Source organism: Salmo trutta, chromosome 36, assembly GCF_901001165.1.
Source record: "Salmo trutta chromosome 36, fSalTru1.1, whole genome shotgun sequence".
In the NCBI taxonomy this organism is placed as follows: Eukaryota; Metazoa; Chordata; class Actinopteri; order Salmoniformes; family Salmonidae; genus Salmo; species Salmo trutta.
Genome location: NC_042992.1, coordinates 40652824 through 40675894, shown reverse-complemented (window position 1 = coordinate 40675894; position 23071 = coordinate 40652824). Strand labels below are relative to the sequence as shown.

At 40.6% G+C, this 23071-nt stretch overlaps 1 protein-coding gene across 1 annotated transcript in view; it reads right to left on the bottom strand.

Annotated features, from left to right (window-relative positions):
• LOC115176105 (sodium/hydrogen exchanger 3) overlaps positions 1-22521 on the bottom strand; it is a 58369-nt gene extending 35848 nt beyond the window's left edge. Inside the window, exons 1-4 of the mRNA XM_029735917.1 lie at positions 22129-22521; positions 10038-10340; positions 9584-9744; positions 350-428 (exon numbers count right to left, since the gene is read on the bottom strand). Coding sequence (XP_029591777.1) covers positions 350-428; positions 9584-9744; positions 10038-10340; positions 22129-22351 — 766 coding nt within the window. The 5' untranslated portion in view covers positions 22352-22521. The remainder of the gene's footprint in view (positions 1-349; positions 429-9583; positions 9745-10037; positions 10341-22128) is intronic.
• Positions 22522-23071: the final 550 nt, after the last annotated feature.

The window sequence follows — 23071 nt, the reverse complement described above, 5'->3', positions numbered from 1 at the left end:
ACGCTCTCCAGGACCAGGGTTGCCTACCCCTGGGTTAGACAGATTACATACTCTATTGCTTGTTGCATTACCCTTACAGTTTGCTTAAAGTCGGCACAATAAGCTGTACCTATTGACTATCTGACAGGGCTCTATTTGTTGGTCTGAGAATGAAACACTGGCACCTTATTCCCTACATAGCGCAGGTAAGTGCACTATATAAGGAAGTTGGAAAAAATGTATGCACTCGTAAATTGCTCTGGATAAGAGTGTCTGCTAAATGACTAAAATGTCAAATGTAAAATAATTGCAATATATAAGGAATAGGGTGCAATTTTGGACGTAGCCAAGGTGTGGCGCTCTTACGTACTTATGCCTTTGATGATCTCTACAATGTCGATTTGTGGCCCTCCAAGCGACACAAATGCATTAAACACATTGAACAGCACCTGAGGGAACATGGAAATAAAGATGACTGGTCACTGAGGAGTTGAGGAGCTTAAGCAACCAAATAAATTGAACGTTACATTATTTAGTGTGTTACAATTAATTGAATCAATTGTGTAAAATAATCCATTAGATTAAAATGGTATTCTTGGACTATTTGTATATGATTGATGTTATGTAGGCCAACAAACAGACAGCATTCTCTGAAGTAAAGAGTGTGACTGACCGGTGCAGTTCAGTCAACATGACTTGTCTTGTGTATTGCCTTTGTACTTCATTTGTCGGGTTTAGGTTTCCAATGATGAATGTCATTACACTCGGATGTCCACATACTTCTTATTTAGCACATTACAAAAAGTTAAGTAAATGTGTTTTGCAAAAAACTAATATACACATTAAGTGTGTCCAAAATGGCACCCTATTCCTTACCAAGGGGCGTATTCAGACTTACCCTATGCACGTGTGTAACGAGGTTTGTGTGTGTGGCACCTTGTGCGCACTGAATAGATTTAATTAAATGCCAGAAAACACACCCACTGGGTGGCCTACCAATTTGATCAAGGAGTTTTTCGGTTCATTTATCTAAGGCAATCCCTTTAAATGCAGAATTTGTTTGGCACAACATTAGTATGTAGTTTATGGAGAAGGTGTTCAGAATGGAGATAAATGAACGATACATCTGCATATTTATCTCTGTTTCAAAACCCATGCGTATATTTAAAAACACTTCGAGTTAAATATATCTATATTATTTTTTGCATCATGGGACAAATACGGTTAGAGCGCCTTACACACAAAAAAAAAGGTTGAATCAACATTGTTTCAATATAATTTATCAACGTATTGTGACATGGAATATGAGCATAAAACACATTTAGATTTGCAAAAGTTATGAAAACAGTACTGGTTGATCTAATTTCAACCAGTGTTGCAAAGATTGAATTGAGGGTAAAACTTTTACTTCAATACAATCCCACTGGGCACAAAAATGTTGAATTAATGTTCAATGTAATTTGTCAACAAATTGTGATGTGGAATCTACGTGGAAAATACATTGGATTTGTAAAAAGTCAGCAACTGTTGTTTTGAGGGTGACATTTCTACCCCAGGATTATGTCATCATGGTAACCCATTTTCAACATATGTCACATTTGTCGTAAGAACGGGACCAATGTGCAGCGTGTGTAGAGTTCCACATCTTTATTCCAAAGTGAAACTTAACAAAACAAAATATATCAATAAACAACCAACAAAACGTGACTACGTGGTGCACATGCACAAACAAAACAATATCCCACAAACACAGGTGGGAAAAATAGCTAGTTGAATATGATCCCCAATTAGAGACAACAATTACCAGCTGCCTCTAATTGGGAACCATACAAAACACCAACATAGAAAATAAAACTAGAACACAACATAGAAATTATAAACTAGAATACCCCCTAGTCATGCCCTGACCAACTACACCATAGAGAAACAAGGGCTCTCTATGGTCAGGGCATGACAGTATCCCCCCAAAGGTGCGGACTCCGGCCGCAAAACCTGAAACCAAATGGGGAGGGTAGGGGGGGTGATTAGTGTCGGTGGCGGCTCCGGTGTAGGTTGTAGCCCCCGCCCAGACCCCGGATCCGGCCATCGCACCGGGCTGAACGCCGTGCCTGGACATCGGCACAAAGGAGGGCTCCGGCCATGGAGCCGGGTTGGACGCCGTGCCTGGACTGGGCACCGGCGCAAAGGAAAGCTCCGGCCCTGGAGCGGGACTGGACGCCGTGCCTGGACTGGGCACCGGCGCAGAGGGAGGCTCCTGCCATGAAGCAGGACTGGACGCCGTGCCTGGACTGGGCACCGGCGCAGAGGAAGGCTCCCGCCCTGGAGCTGGACTGGACGCCGTGCCTGGACTGGGCACTGGCGCAGAAGAAGGCTCCGATTTTGGAGCTGGACAGGACGCCTTGACTGGAAGCTCCGGACCTATGACCATCGCTGGAGGTTCCGGACCGTGGACCGTCGCAGGAGGTTCCGGACCGTGGACCGTCGCAGGAGGTTCCGGACCGTGGACCGTCGCAAGAGGTTCCGGACCGTGGACCGTCGCAGGAGGTTCCGGACCGTGAAAAAAGTCACCGGAAGCTCTAGACTGTGAATGCACACTGGAGGCCTAGTGCGTGGAGCCGGTACAGGTGGCACAGGACTGGTGACACGCACTTCAGGGCGAGTGCGAGGAGCAGGCACAGGACGTACCGGACTGGGGACACGCACTTCAGGGCGAGTGAGAGGAGCAGGCACAGGACGTACCCGGACTGAGGAGGCGCACTGGAGGCCTGATGCGTGGGGCCGGCACAGGTTGCACCGGACTGGTGACACACTCTTCAGGGTGAGTGTGAGGAGCAGGCACAGGACGTACTGGACTGGGGAGGCGCACTGGAGGCCAGGTGCGTGGAGCCGACACAGGTTTCACCAGACTGCTAACCGGATCTTCTGGTCGAATGTTGAGCAGAACACACTTGCACAACATCTCTCATCTCTCTCCCAACTTCTCCATTGCCTCCCTGACACGCTCCTCCAGAGTTTGCCATTCGGGCTCTGGCACTCTCCTTGGCTCGACCGGCAACCCCAAGTTTTTTTGTGGGGGGGTGGGGGGCACAAGGGGTGGTCCTTGGGCTTTCTGTGGCAGCGAACCCTGGCATCGTCGCTGTCCTCCATTATTACCTTCCGTCTGCCGCCAAGGAAGGGTTTCGCATCCACCCATCACTTCTTCCCATGTCCAAACTCCTTTACCTGGTGAACACGCTGCTTGGTCCTGGTTTGGTGGGTTATTCTGTCACGTTTGTCGTAAGAACGGGACCAAAGCGCAGCGGATGTTGAGTTCCAAATATTTATTAAAAACAATAAATCAATAAACAACCAACAAAACGTGACTACGTGGTGCACATGCACAAACAAAACAATATCCCACAAAACACAGGTGGGAAAAATAGCTACTTAAATATGATCCCCAATTAGAGACAACAATTACCAGCTGCCTCGAATTGGGAACCATACAAAACACCAACATAGAAAATAAAACTAGAACACAACATAGACATTTTAAACTAGAATACCCCCTAGTACCGCCCTGACCTACTACACCATAGAGAAACAAGGGCTCTCTATGGTCAGGGCGTGACAACATAGATAAACCTTGTATAAAATTTGTACCTGAATTTGTACCTGAAACAACATTATATCCACTATCAGAAAAAAGTATATGCCAGGCAGCACCTCCTACTGGAAAGTTGATCTATCTACAGCTATGTTTGCTAAACTTCTAATAGTTAGCCTAATTTCAGTTCATGTGTGTAGAGCAGTGGATGATTTCCTGGAAGACTGTGTCCCCTTTTCTCAGCAATACAATAAATGATCTATTACTAGTGTGTTCATATGTACATTTTTTAAATATAATTTAAGTTTCCACATCACAATAACATCACTTCCAGTTGACAGGGGCAGCTCTAGTAGGGCAGAAATTGGATTAACTGACTATTTGGAAAGGTGGCGTCCTATGACGGTACCACGTTGAAAGTCACTGAGCTCTTCAGTAAGGCTTTTCTACTGCCAATGTTTGTCTACTGGAGATTGCATGGCTGTGTGCTCGATGTTATACACCTGTCAGCAACGGGTATTGCTGAAACAGCAGAATCCAGAATTTGTAGGGGTGTCCACATACTTTTGTATATATAGTGTGTTTCAACCCAGGACCCAACTAAAAATAAACAATACATATATAAGGGTTTCAAGCTTTGATTGATTTCAAGTTTAGGCTACAAGTTAATCATTAATCAATCGCCCAACATTAACGCCTGACCTCACGAATGCTCTTGTGGCTGAATAGAAGCAAGTCCCCCAGCAATGTTCCAAAATCTAGTGGAAAGACTTCCCAGTACACTGGAGGCTGTTTATAGCAGCAAAGGAGGGAACAACTCCATATTAACGCCCATGATTTTGGAATGAGATGTTCGATGAGCAGGTGTCCACAAACTTTTGGTCATGTAGTGTATGTTTTAATATGTTTTATAAACGTCTTCATCTCAATCCCCCTAAAAATCTAAGTTAAGTATATTTAAAGTTTGATTTGACTTTTGATTTTTGGTTGAGATGGATACATGAATCCCACATATAATTTATTAAATTGAAGACAAAATGGATATTAAGTTGTTTTTGTTTGTCAACGCAAGCAAATATCAAGATTTGAAGGAGATGAATGTTCTGCTTGGATAATTATACAATGCATTTGGTAAGCATTCAGACCACTTGACTTTTTCCACATTTCTGTTACTTTACAGCCTTATTTTAAATTGATTTAAAAAATCCTCATCAATCTACACACAATACCCCATAACGACGTAGGAAAAACAGGTTTTTAGAAATGTTTGCACATTTACTACAAAACTGAAATATAATATTTACATAAGTTGTCAGACCCTTTACTCAGTACTTTGTTAACCTGTTAAGGACAGACGTTCCGCTAGCGGAATGCCGTTCCGCCTGCGGAACCCCTAGCCAACAGCCAATGGCATCGCACGGCGCGAAATACAAAACCAACTAAAATACCACAATTCAATTTTCTCAAACAATCAACTATTTTACACCATTTTAAAGACAAGACTCTCATTAATCTAACCACATTGTCCGATTTCAAAAAGGCTTTACAGCGAAAGCAAAATATTAGATTATGTCAGGAGAGTACCCTTCCAAAAATAATCACACAGCCATTTTCAAAGCAAGCATATATGTCACAAAAACCAAAACCACAGCTAAATGCAGCACTAACCTTTGATGATCTTCATCAGATGACACTCCTAGGACATTATGTTATACAATACATGCATGTTTTGTTCAATCAAGTTTATATTTATATCAAAAAACAGCTTTTTACATTAGCATGTGATGTTCAGAACTAGCATACCCACCGCAAACTTCCGGTGAATTTAGTAAATTACTCACGATAAACGTTTACAAAAAAAATAACAATTATTTTAAGAATTATAGATACAGAGCTCCTTTATGCAATCGCGGTGTCAGATTTTAAAATAGCTTTTCGGCAAAAGCACATTTTGCAATATTCTGAGTAGATAGCTCAGCCATCACAGGCTAGCTAATTTGACACCCACCAAGTTTGGTGCTCACTAAACTCAGAATTACTATAAGAAAAATTGGATTACCTTTGCTGTTCTTCGTCAGAATGCACTCCCAGGACTTCTACTTCAACAACAAATGTTGTTTTGGTTCCAAATAATCCATAGTTATATTGAAATAGCTCCGTTTTGTTCGTGCGTTGATGTCACTATCTGAAGGGTAATGCGCGGGCGCATTTCGTGACAAAAAAATTCAAAATATTCCATTACCGTACTTCGAAGCATGTCAAACGCTGTTTAAAATCAATTTTTATGCAATTTTTCTCATAAAATAGCGATAATATTCCAACCGGGCGACGTTGTATTCATTCAAAGACTGAAAGAACAAAATGGAGTAGTCTCGTGGACGCACATCTCCAGTGTCACTGTCCCCAGGCAGGCCAGTAACAAACAGAGCTGCTGTACTTAGCCCAGAGTACTTAGCTCATTCCACTTTCTGGCGCCTTCTGAGAGCCAATGGAAGCCTTAGAAAATGTCACGTTACAGCACAGATGCTGTATTTTCGATACAGAGGCTACAGAAGGACAATAAATTGTCAGACCGGGCACTTCCTGTATGGAATCTTCTCAGGTTTTTGCCTGCCATATGAGTTCTGTTATACTCACAGACACCATTCAAACAGTTTTAGAAACTTTAGAGTGTTTTCTATCCAAATCTACTAATTATATGCATATTCTAGTTTCTGGGCAGGAGTAGTAACCAGATTAAAATCAGGTATGTTTTTTTATCCGGCCGTGAAAATACTGCCCCCTATCCCAAACAGGTTAAAGCAGCTTTGGCAGCGATTACAGCCTCGAGTCTTCTTGGGTATGACTAAAAGCTTGGCACACCTGTATTTGGAGAGTTTCTCCCATTCTTCTCTGCAGATCCTCTCAAGCTCTGTCAAATTGGATGGGGAGCGTCACTGCACAGATATTTTCAGGTCTCTCCAGAGATGTTCGATCTGGGTCAAGTCCTGGCTCTGGCTAGGCCACTCAACAACATTCAGTGACTTGTCCCAAAGTCTCTCCTGCATTGTCTTGGCTGTGTGCTTAGGGTCGCTGTCCTGTAAGAAGGTGAACCTTCACCCCAGTCTGAGGTCCTGAGCAGGTTTTCATCATGGATCTCTCTGTACTTTTCTCCTTCATCTTTCCCTCGATCCTGACTAGTCTCCATGTCCCTGACGCTGAAAGTAATCCCCATAGTATGATGCTGCCTCCACCATGCTTCACCATGGTGCCAGGTTTCCTCCAGACGTGACGCTTGGCATTCAGGCCAAAGAGTTCAATCTTGGTTTTGTCAGACCAGAGAATCTCATGGTCTGAGAGTCCTTTAGCTGCCTTTTGGCAAATTCCAAGTGGGCTGTCATGTGCCTTTTACTGAGAAGTGGCTTCCATCTGGGCACTCCACCAAAAAGGCCTGATTGGTGGAGTGCTATAGAGATGGTTGTCCTTCTAGGCAGAGATGCAAAGAAAAAGCCTTATCTCAGACTGGCCAATAAAAATAAAAGATTAAGATGGGCAAAATAACACAGACACAGGACAGAGGAGCTCTCCTTAAAGGTCAGCATCCCGGAGTCGCCTCTTTACTGTTGAAGTTGAGACTGGTGTTTTGCGGGTACTATTTAATGAAGCTGCCAGTTGAAGACTTGTGAGGCGTCTGTTTCTCAAACTAGACACGCTAATGTACTTGTCCTCTTGCTCAGTTTTGCACCGGGTCCTCCCACTCCTCTTTCTATTCTAGTTTGAGCCAGTTTGCGCTGTTCTGTGAAGGGAGTAGTACACAGCGTTGTACGAGATCTTCAGATTCTTGGCAATTTCTCGCACGGAATAGCCTTCATTTCTCCGAACAAGAATAGACTGACGAGTTTCAGAAGAAAGGTCTTTGTTTCTGGCCATTTTGAGCCTGTAATCAAACCCACAAATGCTGATGCTCCAGATAATCTAAAGAAGGCCAGTTTTATTGCTTCTTTAATCTGGACAACAGTTTTCAGCTGTGCTAACATAATTGCAAAACGATTTTCTAATGATCAATTAGCCTTTTAAAATGATAAACTTGGATTAGCTATACACAACGTGCCATTGGAACACAGGAGTGAGAGTTGCTGAAATTGGGCCTCTGTACGCCTATGTAAATATTCCATTAAAAACTGCTGTTTCCAGCTACAATAGTCATTTACAACATTAACAATGTCTACACTGTATTTCTGATCAATGTTATGTTATTTTAATGGATAAAATAATTTGCTTTTCTTTCAAAAACAAGGCCATTTCTGAGTGACCCCAAACTTTTGAACAGTAGTGTATATTTAATCAATTTTGAATTCAGACTGTAACTGTCACGTCCTGGCCAGTATAAGGTTAATTGTTTTGTAGTTTGGTCAGGACGTGGCAGAGGGTATTTGTTTTATGTGGTTCAGGGTGGTGTGTTTTGTTAAAAGGGTGTTTGATTTAGTAATTCCGGGTTTTGGTTTATGTTTAGGTATTTCTATGTGGAGTCTAGTGAGTGTATGTCTATGTTTGGTTAATTGGGGTTGGGACTCTCAGTTGAAGGCAGGTGTTGTCTATCTGCCTTTGATTGAGAGTCCCATATAGTAGGGTGTGTTTGTGTTTGTTATTTGTGGGTGATTGTTCTGTGTTTAGCCTTGTGCCTTACCAGACTGTTTTTGTTGATCGTTCATTCTTTGTTATTTTGGTGTTCATTTTGTATTTATTAAAAAATCAAGATGAGCATACACATACCTGCTGCATTTTGGTCCTCCTTAACCGACGACAACCGTGACAGTAACACAAAAAAATGTTGAATAAGTCAAGGGGTATGAATACTTTAAGACACTGTAGCATGAAAAGGATGCAGGTCTTTTTTTTAGAGCTCTTCACAATTGCTATAATAATCTGCGCAGAATCTCAAACAGCATTGATTACTACGTTTAATGTAATCTCAACTGCAATTCAGGTCATTCGATTGTGTTTCTAGATGAAGCACAGTGATAACACATTAAGTTGTGGTAAAAATAAAGACACTTCAACTTTTCTGTGCATTTAAATGTTTGAAACACATTTAGACGACAACTGAACCAAAAATCAGACATTGTTTTTCTATTATTATGTGCTTGTGCTTTTAGATGGTTCAAAGAAGCGTTGGGAATTCAACAAACTCTGTCTGCCTTTTTGAGTGGGTGAATAACAGTTGAAATCTCATTGATCAACATCTCAAGCAAATATTACCTAAATGTCCACGTTGAAATGACGTGGTGTGCCCAGTGGGATGACAGGCCCAACTATTGTGCCATGCGTCAGGTTCAAACTGTTACAGCTTGGTCTGCTCTCCATAATGATTTTATTAGCCTACATGTCAATTTTCTTACATGAAGTATGATCAACTATGGCTAATGATCCTCAGCAACAACGACACGGACGTGAAAGCGTTTTCAGAGGAAGAAAATTGAATGATACGAAAATCTGAAAGGAGGCTAATCAAAATGGCATATAGGCACTGATCAAAAGTAGTGCACTATATAGGACAGGGGTATTGAAATACTATTTCAGAAAGGTAAAACCTCGCAAATTTCCTAGGATGGGAAAGGTCCAGATGGATATTGTCATTATCGGATTGTCATAATGGGCGTAGTAAAAAAAACATTTGTGCAGTTTTAAAGCTAATATCCTAAAATTAAATAGATTTTTCCATGTTTTCTTATGTGTGTTCATGTGATATCTGAGCAACTCGAACATTACAACAAAATCAATAGGCTGAAAAACCTAGCTAAAAATGTTTGCTGACATGGGCTAGTTGATTAACTGTAATAAATAGCTCACTAAGGTAAGCAATGACTGACAATAAAAAAGTAAAACTGCTGATGCCCTGCCAAATAACGACAGTGCAGCTTGAGGCTCACGGTCCGTATTGACACCGCCTATTGAGTATGGCTGATATAATGAAAGGTGTGCAATTTGGGACGCAACCTAATAATGATGAATGAGGATGATCAAGTTTGTGAGACTGACCACTGTGACGCCGTCGTTGAGAAGGGACTCCCCAAATACCAGGATGTACAGGACCTCGTTGACATGGACCTCATCAAACACGGCAATCACAGCCACGGGGTCCACAGCAGCAATCAGACTCCCAAACAACAACAACTGCAGGAGACCAGTGTCGATATTACCTACAGAGGCCCAGGGTAAAAGGTGTTATGATCTCAGATCTTTGATCTACCTTACACATTAACTCTGAGGACCTCACAAATGCCAGTTTCAGTCATTGGAAAACTATAGAAGAACCTGTCCTTTATATTGATCTGTTCTATGGTGGTCAGTTCGGGCTTTGGTTGGGCCTGTCCCAAATGGCACCCTATTCCCTATATAGTGCACTGCTATTGACCAGGGTCATCTGGTCAAAAATAGTGCACTAGCATAGGAAATTGGGTGCTATTTGGGACGTATAAGTTGCCTGCCTTACCCATGGCCCCGCCCAACCAGCACCCCCAAAGCGCGAGTCCCAAAGTGGCAGCGTTCCAGCAGGTGCCAATAACAGCATAAACCAGGATGGCGCCCAAGTTGCCGAAGAACAGCTTGTTGGGCATGGAGTAGCCCGCGTCCAGGACGATCTGTGGCAGCAGGTAGAAGAAGAAGGTGAAGGGCTGCAGCCTGAAGGTCTGCACCTTGTCTGCCCCATAGATGATGCCGCCCAGGACCCAACCGATGCAAATGAGGAGGCCGCTCTCCGGGATCACTCTGGTCAGGCAGGGGTTCAGCTGGAATACTGTTGGTGAACAGAGCAAGACAAAGACAAAAGAGACAAATTCAGAGATATGCAGAGTGAATGAAAGACAAAAAGTTAATATTTTGGTAGATTCAGGTGGAGCCAAGTCAAACAGACCTGAGCCAGGTTTCCCCATAGCGATTGTACTTAGGCTTACGAATGTTTTAATGAAGCATCTTTCCTACAATGGCCGAAGATGTAACACGCATTTCCCAAAACTTCATGCAGAGAAAACATTCGCTAAGTGCGTCGTGGATTGAAAGAAAGGCAGCACTGCTCAGCATTCTACTTTTCACTGATCAGCATTCTACTTTTCATATCTTACCTAACATTATAATTCATCCACAATACTGACAAGGGATCAGATCATAGAGACATATTATCACCTATGGCTACAAATATTGAGACGGCTTATTATAATGTGTCACGGCTGTCTGAAGAATGGGACCAAGGCGTGTTTCGTTCCACGTTTTATTTAAACTGTGAAACTATGCAAGACATACAAATAAACTCATAAACAAAACAAACCATGACGAAGAGGTGCAACATACACTTACTCAAAATAATCGCCCACAAACCCAAGTGGAAAAACAACCACTTAAATATGATCCCCAATTAGAGACAACGATGACCAGCTGCCTCTAATTGGAGATCATCCCCCCAAAAAAACATAGAAATGTACATTTACATTTTAGTCATTTAGCAGAAGCTCTTATCCAGAGCAACTTACAGTAGTGAATGCATACATTTCATTAAAAAAAAACCCACATAGAAATACATAAACTAGACCAAACCCCCAACATAGAAAAAATAAACTAGAACCAACATAGACATTAATAAACTAGACAAAACCCTCTGTCACGCCCTGACCTACTCTACCATAGAAAAATAAAAGCTTTCTATGGTCAGGACGTGACATAATGCTTACCCTATAATAATGCACAAAATCATATTGTGCACATGTTAAACATACTGAAATATATTGAAGCAAAAATTACAGACAGTAACATACAAATAGTTAAATTAAACTCAACTGAAAACATGAAATGGATTGTAATGTCATTGAAATAATAGATCTACAGTATGTAGCCTACACTGTATTTATATTTCTAATACAGTCATCTCGGTTTTCATTTAATCATATTTTTATTTTTCGTTTGTTAGTAACAATGCAAAGAAATTGGTAACTTTGTAAGTGTAGTCACATTTGTTCTGAAGTTATCTGTGGTCACAGAAAGACAGATAAATATCTTGATTTTATGTTTAGCGGAAATCTTCTGAGTATAAAGTGACGCGGAAGGGCGCAAAAGCGGAAGGGCACAAAACCAGGCCCTGGGCCCAGATTCACAAAACACTTCTAACGCAAAAACCTAAGAAGCTTCTTTAAAAAAAAAAAAAAGTTCATAAGAAAGTTTAGGTGCAATTCCTCAAACATTTCTTAAGAATTTATGATTGTCTTAAACCTTCTCAATGTTTTCTTACAAACTTCTTAACTATCTTAAGATGATTGTTGCTATGCAACCGAGTTAGCCTACTAACTAGCATATTTCTTATTGATGATACTGGTCAATTTCTTTTTTGGGGGGGGATTTCAAACAATCAATACTGATTTTTTTCAATTAAACATGTTCAATTTCTTTCATTAGTTTATTTTCTCACGTCCATGAGAATAAGCTATCTTAACAACATTAAGATATACAATAACTTTATTTTCAAGAAGAAACATGAGAAGAAACTTAAGAACATTTTCAAGAGCTTTATAAATGCTGACAGATAATTGGTTCCTTCAACATGGTGGGATCTTTATGTGCTGGAAAAATTAATTATGCTAGAAATGGCGGTGGAAATGCATTTATGTGCAAATATATTGATATAAAAACCATCATGTCGAAGTAAACTTGGAGTCACTCGATGATATGATGTGTGGTCCTCCCACTTAGACTCGGGAAACCATGCAGTTTATTAGGCTACAGATGAAATAACTTATGATGTACTTCACAGGGTGGTGAAAGTGCACAGTGATCTTGAAGCTCCTTTCAAATAAATATTGAGGGTCTGATTCTGGTCACTTGATGATCGATGTTTGACTGCTTTTTGACAAATAAAGAATATTTAACCATAGCTGCCCTCAAACCAAGGCACGCTGCCTGCTAATTATCTATAGAAAATGTTTCAACTTGTCAATTTTACATGATTTTGTAACAGTGAGGTGTGTTCCACCTCCTCATTAATTCACATAGAAGTAGCCCATTTCACTGTGGCGGAGTAATTCTATGCTAATGTCAGGCAAGGATTAGCTAGATGAGTCGGACAAACTTCTCTCTTCGATGAAGCCCAAGCAGTCTACCATTGTTTCCTCAGGTCAACTATGCAGACATTTGCGCATTTCCAGTCAAAACAGAACCTGACAGAACTTTTAGCCCCGGCGCATTTCCGGCTGATGCCTGCATTGCCTTCATTGTTGTTTTCCTTACTAATAATTACTGTGTGCATTTCTATCAAAGTAAGTGCCTTATTATGTTATTATAATAATGTTTCTGTATATCGTGTTATGTCATTTCTACTGTAACACACCATATTTATGTATGGAGCATAATGCATTCTGTGTATTCCTTTATAACCGCGGACATGCAAGGTACTGATTTCATAACCTTCATGGTGTTATACTCAACTGTGCATATGTAGTTACATTTTTCTATTAGTTCTGTAAAACAATGCTAATGTTAATGGCATCAAATAAGTACTAGCTTGTGTTATATTCTTGAAGCTGTTTGATAAGTGTTCCTCAGAGTCACCAGTGTAAATACTGTGGTTACGTTTTGAGGGGCTTTTTCATAGACGTCAGCATAGGATAAAATGAAGGGAATAATTGTCACGTCCTGACCAGTAAAGGGGTTATTTGTTCTTATAGTTTGGTCAGGACGTGGCAGGGGGTATTTGTTTTATGTGGTTCTGGGTGTGTTTGTGTATGTGTTCATGTAGAGGGGGTATTTGGTTTATATGGTTCGGGGTGGTTGTTTATGTAGAGGGGTATTTGATTTATGTATTCCGGGGTTTTTGGGTTATCGTTCTATGTTAGTTTATTTCTATGTTCTGTCTAGGTGTTTGTATTTCTATGTTTTGGTAATGGGGATTGGGGCCTTCAATTGGAGGCAGCTGTCTATCATTGCCTCTGATTGAAGGTCCTATATTTAGGAATGTGTTTGTCATGGGATTTTGTGGGAGATTGTTGCTGTGTATAGCTTTGTGCCTTACCGGCCTGTTCTTTGTCGTCGTGTGTTTGTTTGTATACGTGTTTGTTTTGGTTTTCCTTCTTTATCCTTTTAATAAAAGAAGATGAGTATACATTTTCCCGCTGCGTTTTGGTCTAAACCCTACGACACCCGTGACAATAATGACCAGCATAATTTGAGGTAATCTGCAAGGAGAGCCCATATGTAAATCTATATGGTAGTCTATATCTGCATGCAATACTCATCAATGCTGTGCATTTCCTCCATCATATGCATGGCAAACACCCTCCCCACATGTACTGTATGTTTATGTACAGCGTCTTCAGAAACTATTCACACCTCTTTACCTTTTCCACATTTTGTGTGTTACAGCCTGAATTTAAAATTTATTAAATTGAGATTTTTTTGGCTACTGGCCTACACACAATACCCCATAATGCCAAAGTGGAATTATGTTTTTATCGAAATGTTTACAAATTAATCACAAATTAAAAGCTAAAACGTCTTGAGTAAATAAGTATTCAACCCCTTTGTTATGGCAAGCCTAAATAAGTTCAGGAGTAAAAATTTGCTTAACAAGTCACATACGTCAAAACAAGTCACACTCTGTGTGCAATAATAGTGTTTAACATAATTTTTGAATGACTATCTCTTCTCTGTACCCCAAACATACAACAATTTTAAGGTCCCTCAGTCGAGCTGTGAATTTCAAACACAGATTTAACCAGAAAGACCAGGGAGGTTTCCCAATGCCTCTCAAAGAAGAAGCAGACATTGAATATCCCTTTGAGCATGGTGAAGTTATTAATTACACTTTGAGTGGTGTATCAATACACCTAGTCACTACAAAGATACAGGAGTCCTTCCTAGCTAAGTTGCCGGAGAGGAAGGAAACCACTCAGAGATTTCACCATGAGGCCAATGGTGACTTTAAAACAGTTACAGATTTTAATGGCTGTGATAGGAGAAAACTGAGGATGGAGCAACAACATTGTTACTCCACAATACTAACCTAATAGACAGAGTGAAAAGAAGGAAGCCTGTACAGAATAAATACATTCCAAAACATGTATCCTGTTTGCAATAAGGTATTAAGTAAAACTGCAAAAAATGTGGCAAGAAATGTACTTTATGTCCTGAATACGAAGTGTTATGTTTGGTGCAAATCCAACACAACAATCACTGAGTACCACGCTTCATATTTATTTTCAAGCATGGTGATGGCTGCATCATGTTATGGGTATGCTTGTCATTGGCAATGACTAGGGAGTTTTTATGATGAAAAGAAACAGAATAGAGCTAAGCACAGGCATATTCCTAGAGGAAAACATGGCTCAGTCTGCTTTCCAACAGCCACTGGGAGACACATTCACCTTTCAGTAGGACAATAACCTAAAACACAAGGCCAAATATACACTGGAGTTGCTTACCAAGACAACATTGAATGTTACTGAATGTCGTAGTTACAGTTTTGACTAAGGGTGTACTGATTCGTCATACTCGTATTCATAATCATATCCATTTTATCACACTTGATAGTCATCAGATTTACTATGTGATTGGAAAACCCAAAAGCTTTAAATTCCGGTAAAGCCTATACCTCAAGTGTGCATTACTGCGCTATCACTCAAGAGTGCATCTCAGAGCGCATCGTTGTTCTTTCACTTATTCACACACATTGTTAAAAGACCGCGACAGATAAAAATGTACATAAATAGCCTAATGCATGGCTAGCTACTACTTCCTGCATTTATTCCAGACGCAGATTTAGATGAAGGTAGGCTAATTTGTTTGCCCCATATATTGTTTCACATTTGAGAGGAGCAAAACTTTTGTATTATAAAAATAAACAATCTACCCCTTTAAAAATGTGGAATAAAAATGAACCATATACATTTGCCATTTTATTTTCTAATGATATGTCGCTCGGTGAACATGCCTGTGCGTATGTGTCACGATTCCCACCGACGGTGGCGCCCCCTCCTGCTCGGGTGGCGCTCGGCGGTCGTCGTCACCGGCCTATTAGCTGCCACCGATTCCCTTTTGCTTTTCCCTTTTTTTATTTTGTGACACCTGTGGTCAATTAGCCATTAGAGGGGCTATTTAGTTTAGCTGGCCCGCTCCTGTTCGTGCGGGATTAATGATTGTTTCTTTGACAGACGGCTTATGTTCGTGTCGACGTTGTTTTGACGCCGTATGTACTTTCTCCCCTGTGTGTGTGGGAACATTTGTTTTTTGTGTGAGTGTATATTAAAAACACCACTACCCTGTGTTCGCTGCTTCCTGCGCCTCATTCCTCCTCCACGACTACCAAGCCGTAACAGTATGCAAATAAATAATAGCAAGCAAGCAAGGGCTTGGATTGCGACATAACACAGACGTTGTCAGCAATGGAATAATTAGAATGACAGTTTAGTAGGCCTACTAAACAATACCAAGTAGACAGACAAAAACAACCATATGGCCTCAGCAAAGTCGACAAGAAATAAGTAGATTGAACAACAATGACTAGATACGGATTCTGATTAATACACAATGTTTGGAAAAGGGGAGACTTGTGCCCTGAGATGAGTGAGTGAATTTCTCTCTGGGGAAATGAGTGCAGAGGGAGAGTGACTTGTTCTAAACCAATCGTTGCAGCAGGCTACAACAATACCCTGCCCATTTCTTTACAGACAGAAGAACTAGCCAATCATTGTTTAGAGCACACAGCGCTTCACACTATTTGAGTGAAAGAGAGACGCGTGCTGGCTGCTGAAAATAATGTTTCCCATCACGGATAATTACAAAAAATACGAGTACTCGGCACACCTCTAGTTTTGACATAAATCGGCTTGAAAATCTATGGCAAGACTTGAAAATGGCTGTCTAGCAATGATCAAGAACCATATTGACTGAGTTTGAAGATTTTTTTTAAGAATAATGTGCAAATATTGTACAATACAGGTTTGCAAAGCTCTTAGAGACTTACCCAGAAAGACTCACAGCTTTAATCGCTGCCAAAGGTGATTCCAACATGTATTGACTCAGGGAGTTGAATACTTATCAGGATACAGTATATTAGTGTATTTTTTATATATACTGTATATATTTATTTTTTTACAAATGTTAGACTTTTCTTCCACTTTTTGTTGTATTTTGTGTAGATCATTGGAAAAAAATACAATTAAATCCATTTTAATCCCACTTTGTAATAACAAAATGTGTAAAAATTCAAGGGGTGTGAATACTTTGTGAAGGCACTGTAACTATCTATGCACAGTGTATGCACTATATTACGCAAACACACAAAAAGGTTAATCAATGTCACATCTCAATTGTGTCTATTGTGTACACTCACATTGCTATTGACCACCATGTCACCACAACAAACAAGACCTAAACATAACACAACACGGTAGATGCTCCATTACCTTTAACAATTAACGTTCAAAAGATGACACTCCATAACTCATATCTGTACATACGCATATACATTAGCACAAATTACATTATTGCTTGCCAGACTCAATCAAAGTTCTCAGCTTTTCTGTTGAAACACATAAATAAGTCCTGCATAAATTAAACGGTCACCTGATGTCCAAATCTGCAAAGAACAATTTTACACTAACACACAGTTAATTTGCTGTGTCATGACAGTGTAAAGTCATTGTCTTAAGCTGACACCAGCTTGGTTTATAACATCTGTTATGTATTGATTATGACAGTTTAATGTTGGTTCTTATGACTCAGGGTAAAGTAAAGCGTAAGCAAACAAACTCTCAGAGCGTGAATAGAAGGTGGCAATCTATGGAACAATGAAGTACTATAAAGATGAGTAGCCTGGGGAAGGGGATGTACATCAGTGGAGGCTCCTCAGAGGAGGAAGGAGAGGACTGTCCTCCTCAATGAAATTTCATAAAAATAAAAATAGTGAAACAAAAGTTATCCTTTATAGATAAAACTATACTAAATATATTAATATTTCACCAAATAATTGATTTAAACACACTGTTTTTCAATTAAGGTCTATAGTAACTTCAACAGCACTCTCTGGGGTAGCATCATGGTGTAGCCGGTTGACAGCTGGCTTCCATTTTCCTCTGGCTACATTAACTTCAATACAAAACCTAGGAGGCTCGTAGGCCTCACCCCCTTCCATAGACCTACATGGTAATTATGACCACTTCCGGAGGACGACTTCCAACCAATCAAAGCTTTTGCAGTATGAACTGACATGTTGTCCATCCAATCATTAGATTAGGATCAGAGAATGAACCTAGTGTGTTGTATTGGGGTTGTGCCGCAGAGCATTATTGTTTGAATGTTAAATGACGAGACAGAGGCATGGATGCGAGTAACCAGTCTTGTTCAGTATATTGCAATACATCCGGGTATTTCAAGCACACCGGTAAAACACTGGAGTTGCAGTAATTAACATTTACCAACAGATGGCATCACTGTGCCATCTTACACCCATAACAATTATGGGGGGTTCTATGTGTTGAGAGGCTTGGTGAGTTGTTGACATTATTGGTTAGAGATTGAGAGTGAAAAGTGATAGTTGAGCATTCTTTTTTATATTATTCAATTCAAATTAGTTTCTTCAAATTACAGGAGACAGAGGAGGTATATAATTAAATGTTTTCTTTTTTTTTTTTTTACTTTATTGTGTCCAGATAGTGAATTGTTAATCCATTTGCCTTGCTAACTTCAGTATCAAGTAGCAGTAGCTAGCTACCAGTGCGAGCATGCAGTTTTTGCCGCCAGGTTGGCAGAATGGCAAATGTTACCGAAAATGCTGTGGACTTTTTGTTGAAGAACCCCTTTCATTCTCAGGTGTACATGGAAACCGAGGGTCGACCTCTGCCTGAGATCAGTTTGATTAAGAAGGATGAAAAGGTGAGGGAATTCAATACCAATTGGTATCAAAAGTATGGCTGGCTAAGAGGGAGCCTTCCATCAAGCTGCCTGTATTGCTGGCCTTGCCTGCTTTTTGGAAAGCCTTGGGTGAAAGGGGGTACAGTGACCTGAAGAACATCGATCATTCAGGTAAACAGCATAACAAAAGAAGAGAGCATATAAATGCCCACATCAGATTCAAGATTCTCGGAAAAAGCGGCATCGATCATGTAATGGACGAAGGTCTGCGTATTCAAACTGACCAACACAATGAGAAAGTAAGAAGAAACAAGCACCTTGTCTACACCATTTCATTTTGGGGCATGCAAGGGCAACTACAAGGATGGAAACTACATGGAGCTTGCAGAGGTAATTGCACGTTACGATGCTTTACTTGCTGAACATATGGAACTTTCGACTGTCTTTTCTGGGATGCCGAAATCAAGTGAGAATGATTTTATAGCTTCCATCACATCATCCATTAAAAGTGAGATTAAAGAGAGAGGTTGACGCAGCCCTTTTTTGTGCCGCTCAAGTGGGCTTTCCACTTTTATTTTGTATTTATTTAGCAAAGGTGATAACACAATCACTCCGGACAGACACAAGAAAACACTACATAAATGTTGCAGCAGCCTAGGCTACACCTAAAACATTACATAAATGTTGCAGCAGCCTAGGCTACACCTAAACATTAGAGCAACCTTTCTTAAAGTGTGGGTCGCGGACCTGTTAATTGTGGGTCACGACGTGTCAGAGTAAATGTGTAATTATTTCATTAATTACTGGAATTGATTTAGCCAAGTGCATCTGCGCAAACTGTTCAGTGCGAGAGGGAGCAGTGTGCTTCTTGAAGATTACTTTGCGACACACACGATGCAGCGCTGTTGTTCAAGCCACAAACTTGTTATTCCTACTCGCCATCACTCACTGCTGTCATGAAATGGACTCATGCTAGCCACAAGTTCTGACTGAGTTTAATTGTCATGAAACGCATATACAGCGATGAGTTTCACTCTCTTTCATTACAAACGTATAACGAGGAGCGCCCACAATGTGTTTTGTGCGGGGAAGTGCTTAGTAATGAGTCTCTCATAACGAACAAATGAATAAAATGACACGTCCTGACCAAACATCCACAGCATGATGTTAAACCCAGGGAGTTATTTCAGAACATGGCAGGATGCTTCAGGAAACAGTGCTTCGACAGTGGAAAAGTAAGTCAGCTAGCAAGACATTGTTGTCATTTCATAACAGGTGATGATCAGCAGAAACAAGGGAGTAACGTTACTAACTAACTCTCATAGTAGTAACATTAGATGTGTTTCTCTTTCAAACAATCCCTTGGCCTTGTACATAGCTAACATTCGTCAAAGCCAGCTAGCTACTGATAGTGCAACCCTAGTAACAGTACAGATGAAGATGACAAATTATCAGGCCTACTGTACATCTTACTGTAGAAATTATTGTTGAAAACTAGTCTAGGTTGGAACTGTTGCTGTTAAAATGCAATAAAACATTGTATTCTTAACTGGAATAAACTGATTGAAACAAGATGCTTTTTGAGGCAAACATACTCGCACAGTTCTGGGTTACTCATCTACAGCAGGAAGCGGTCTCCTGTCTGACTGAGAAAGCAGTAGATGTTCTGGTCCAGTTTGGCACCACATACCTATGCGAGTCGGGGTTCTCAACTCTGACATACTTACAAAACAAGTACAGAAACAGTTTCAAGGCTGAGCATGACCTGTGTTGCACTGTCAAAAATGGAACCCAGAATAGACATGCTCTCACTGTGTGTGTGTTTTATGGTCTACATCTGTGTGATGTGACCAATCAGTTAATTCCAGTTCAGAATAAAAAATATGTATTGTATTTCAACAGCAGCAGTTCCAACCTAGACTTTCTTTCAAAAATAATTTCTACAGTAAGATGTACAGTAGGCCTGATCATTTCTCATCTGTACTGTTAGTTAGGGTTGCACTATCAAAAAGCCTGTGTGTTTTCTGTTATACATCTGTGTGATGTGATCAATCGGTTTATTCCAGTTCAGAATGAAAATGATGTATTGTATTTTAACAGCAACAGTTACAACCTAGCTACAGATATGTAAGAGTGTTTTTGATGGGGGAAAATAAACATGAATAGTTATTTATATGACTATTTAATTGTTATTTGTTTTTGTCTATATTGCATTTGTTTTAGGCATAAGGGGAATGAAATGTACCGATATTTATGTATAGTTGCATATTTTCCTAAGCTTGGGTCCCAGGAAAACACAGAATTTCTCATTTGGGTCCCAGGCTGAAAATGTTTAAGATCCCCTGCATTAGAGATCTGACATACTGTATGGGATGAAAACGAGACGATTTTTCAGTCTGATCAACTGTAGGCTACTTATAATAGCAGCTGCATACAGCCTATGCACCCTGTCCATCTGCTCAGGGTAAACACATTGGTAAAGTTCTGTATTTATAGTCCATTTGTGTGAGGAGAAAATGTGAATGTCATCAAATTTGGTTTATATTCCAACTTGGCTAGGCTGCCTATACGTTTTCAATCCAAAATAATTAACTGGAATTAATCAATCAACATAATAGCGATGACGGGTCTACAGTTGCATAGGCCTGCATGATGCAAACATGCATGAAGCAAGCTCAGCCCTGTGAGTTTTATTCGCTATCAGTTAGTTGTTATCTCTGCGTCTGGGTAGAGGAAATCCCCCTCTTAATCTAGTCTAAATATAATTCATATAAACAAGTTTAAGGTTATTGCAGTTTGGCAGGATTTTCATCCCCCCAGGGCCAGGAGTTTTTTTCAGGAGTTTTCTTTAAACCATGTCACCTGATTAGGAAAAACGGGTCCTTTCATAGGCTGGGACCTATGGTGCAACTAGTCTGCTTGCAGTTGTCAGTTATTGTCAGGTATGTGGATGATCAGGGCTTTATTCAGGAATGTTTCTTTGGCTACTTTGATGTGTCAAGTGGGCGAGATGTGCAGTCTGTGTCTGACTTTGTGAATTCTGATATGTCTGAGTTTAACTTCATGGAGAAACTCGTTGCCCAAAACTACGATGGCGCAGCTGTAATGGAATGTATCTGCTATTTGTGTTTACAGCTAAGTCCCCTCCTGTTCCCTGATTAAGAGGTGATGACCACTCCTCTCCACTACCATTGTCAACTCTCTCCTAACATGAACTGATGTCACTTCTCATGTGCCTGCTCATCTACTGGCACATTGAATGTTTCCTCTCCAAGAACTGTGAGTACCCCTATCAATTTTCTCTCATTACTGTATGTAGAGTCAATCACAAACACAATCACATTATTACACATCAATGATTTTACTTGCTTGGACTAACTCATTCTCAGATATTTTGTGTAACTGTGTAGTGTATTGTGTTATTGTTTTTTGTCTTCCCTGTCAAATCCTTCCCTCCCCCCACGGAAGAGTGGAGCTCTTTTCCAACACCATCCATCCATGATGAGCCTGTCCTGCACTGAAGCCTCTGAACACCTCAACCCCTGTCCTGCACTGACGTCAAGCCTCTGAACACCCCAACTCATGCCTCATACCCTCATTTGTCATCTCCTTGTGTTCTGAGCATATACCGTGAGTCTCCCATCCTCAATTTTTCAAGTTACCAACTTCCACTGATGTACATGTATGGAACTCACCGAGTTTGCAGAGCCAGCTGACCAGGATCCAGAGTGCCACCAGATATGGGAAGTGAATTTCCTCCCACTTCCAGATAACGATGGGCAGGGTGGTGATAGTATGTTCTGTTCCATTTCCTGTGGCCTGAGATTCTTTTTTCCCTGCCTGAGATGCCAGGCTGGGCCTACTAATGGCAAGCAGTATCATCACCAGGACGAAAGTGGAGCGCCACAGAGCTGGCATCTTGCAGCTGGATGCTTTTCAAATCTTGAGCTTTGATCAATGTTGTTGTCTGCCTCTCTCCCTCTCTGTCCTCTGTCACTGACTATCTGGATTGTCACTGCTGGCCCTTAGTATGTTTGCTCCTCTCTGTCCTTGCTCAGGTTAGACTACACCTTTTCACTACAGGTGAAAGTCCCTCCCACTCTTTAGCCAGACAGGCTAGTTGGGCCACTTCTTCAATACCAGGGTGCAGTTCTGCCCAACCTTACCACCCTGTTATTATTCATTGGCTCAGGACACCAGAGGCGTCATCCCCATAGGGGTCAGACGGGTACGTGCCCCTTCAGATTTGTCCTGTTTAAAAAAAATATATATATATATATATAATAAGAAAAACGTATTACATTTTTTGGTTTGTTTTGTTGTTGTTTCTCTGTAACACTACTATCCACCTAGCACTTTTATGAAGTTTGATTTACTATTTGTATTTATTAGGGATTCCCATTAGCTGCTGCTAAGGCAGGAGCTACTCTTCCTGGAGTCCAAACACATTATGGCACTTATATCACACATAAAACAAAAGATAAAACAGTACATCATATAACATTACACCACTACATATCTACAATACAAAATGTATAATACCACCATACAACAATAATTCAATGTACGTGTGTGTAGAGTGCGTGTGCTAGCATGTGTGTGTATATGCCTGTGTCTGTACCTGTGTGTGTGTGTGTC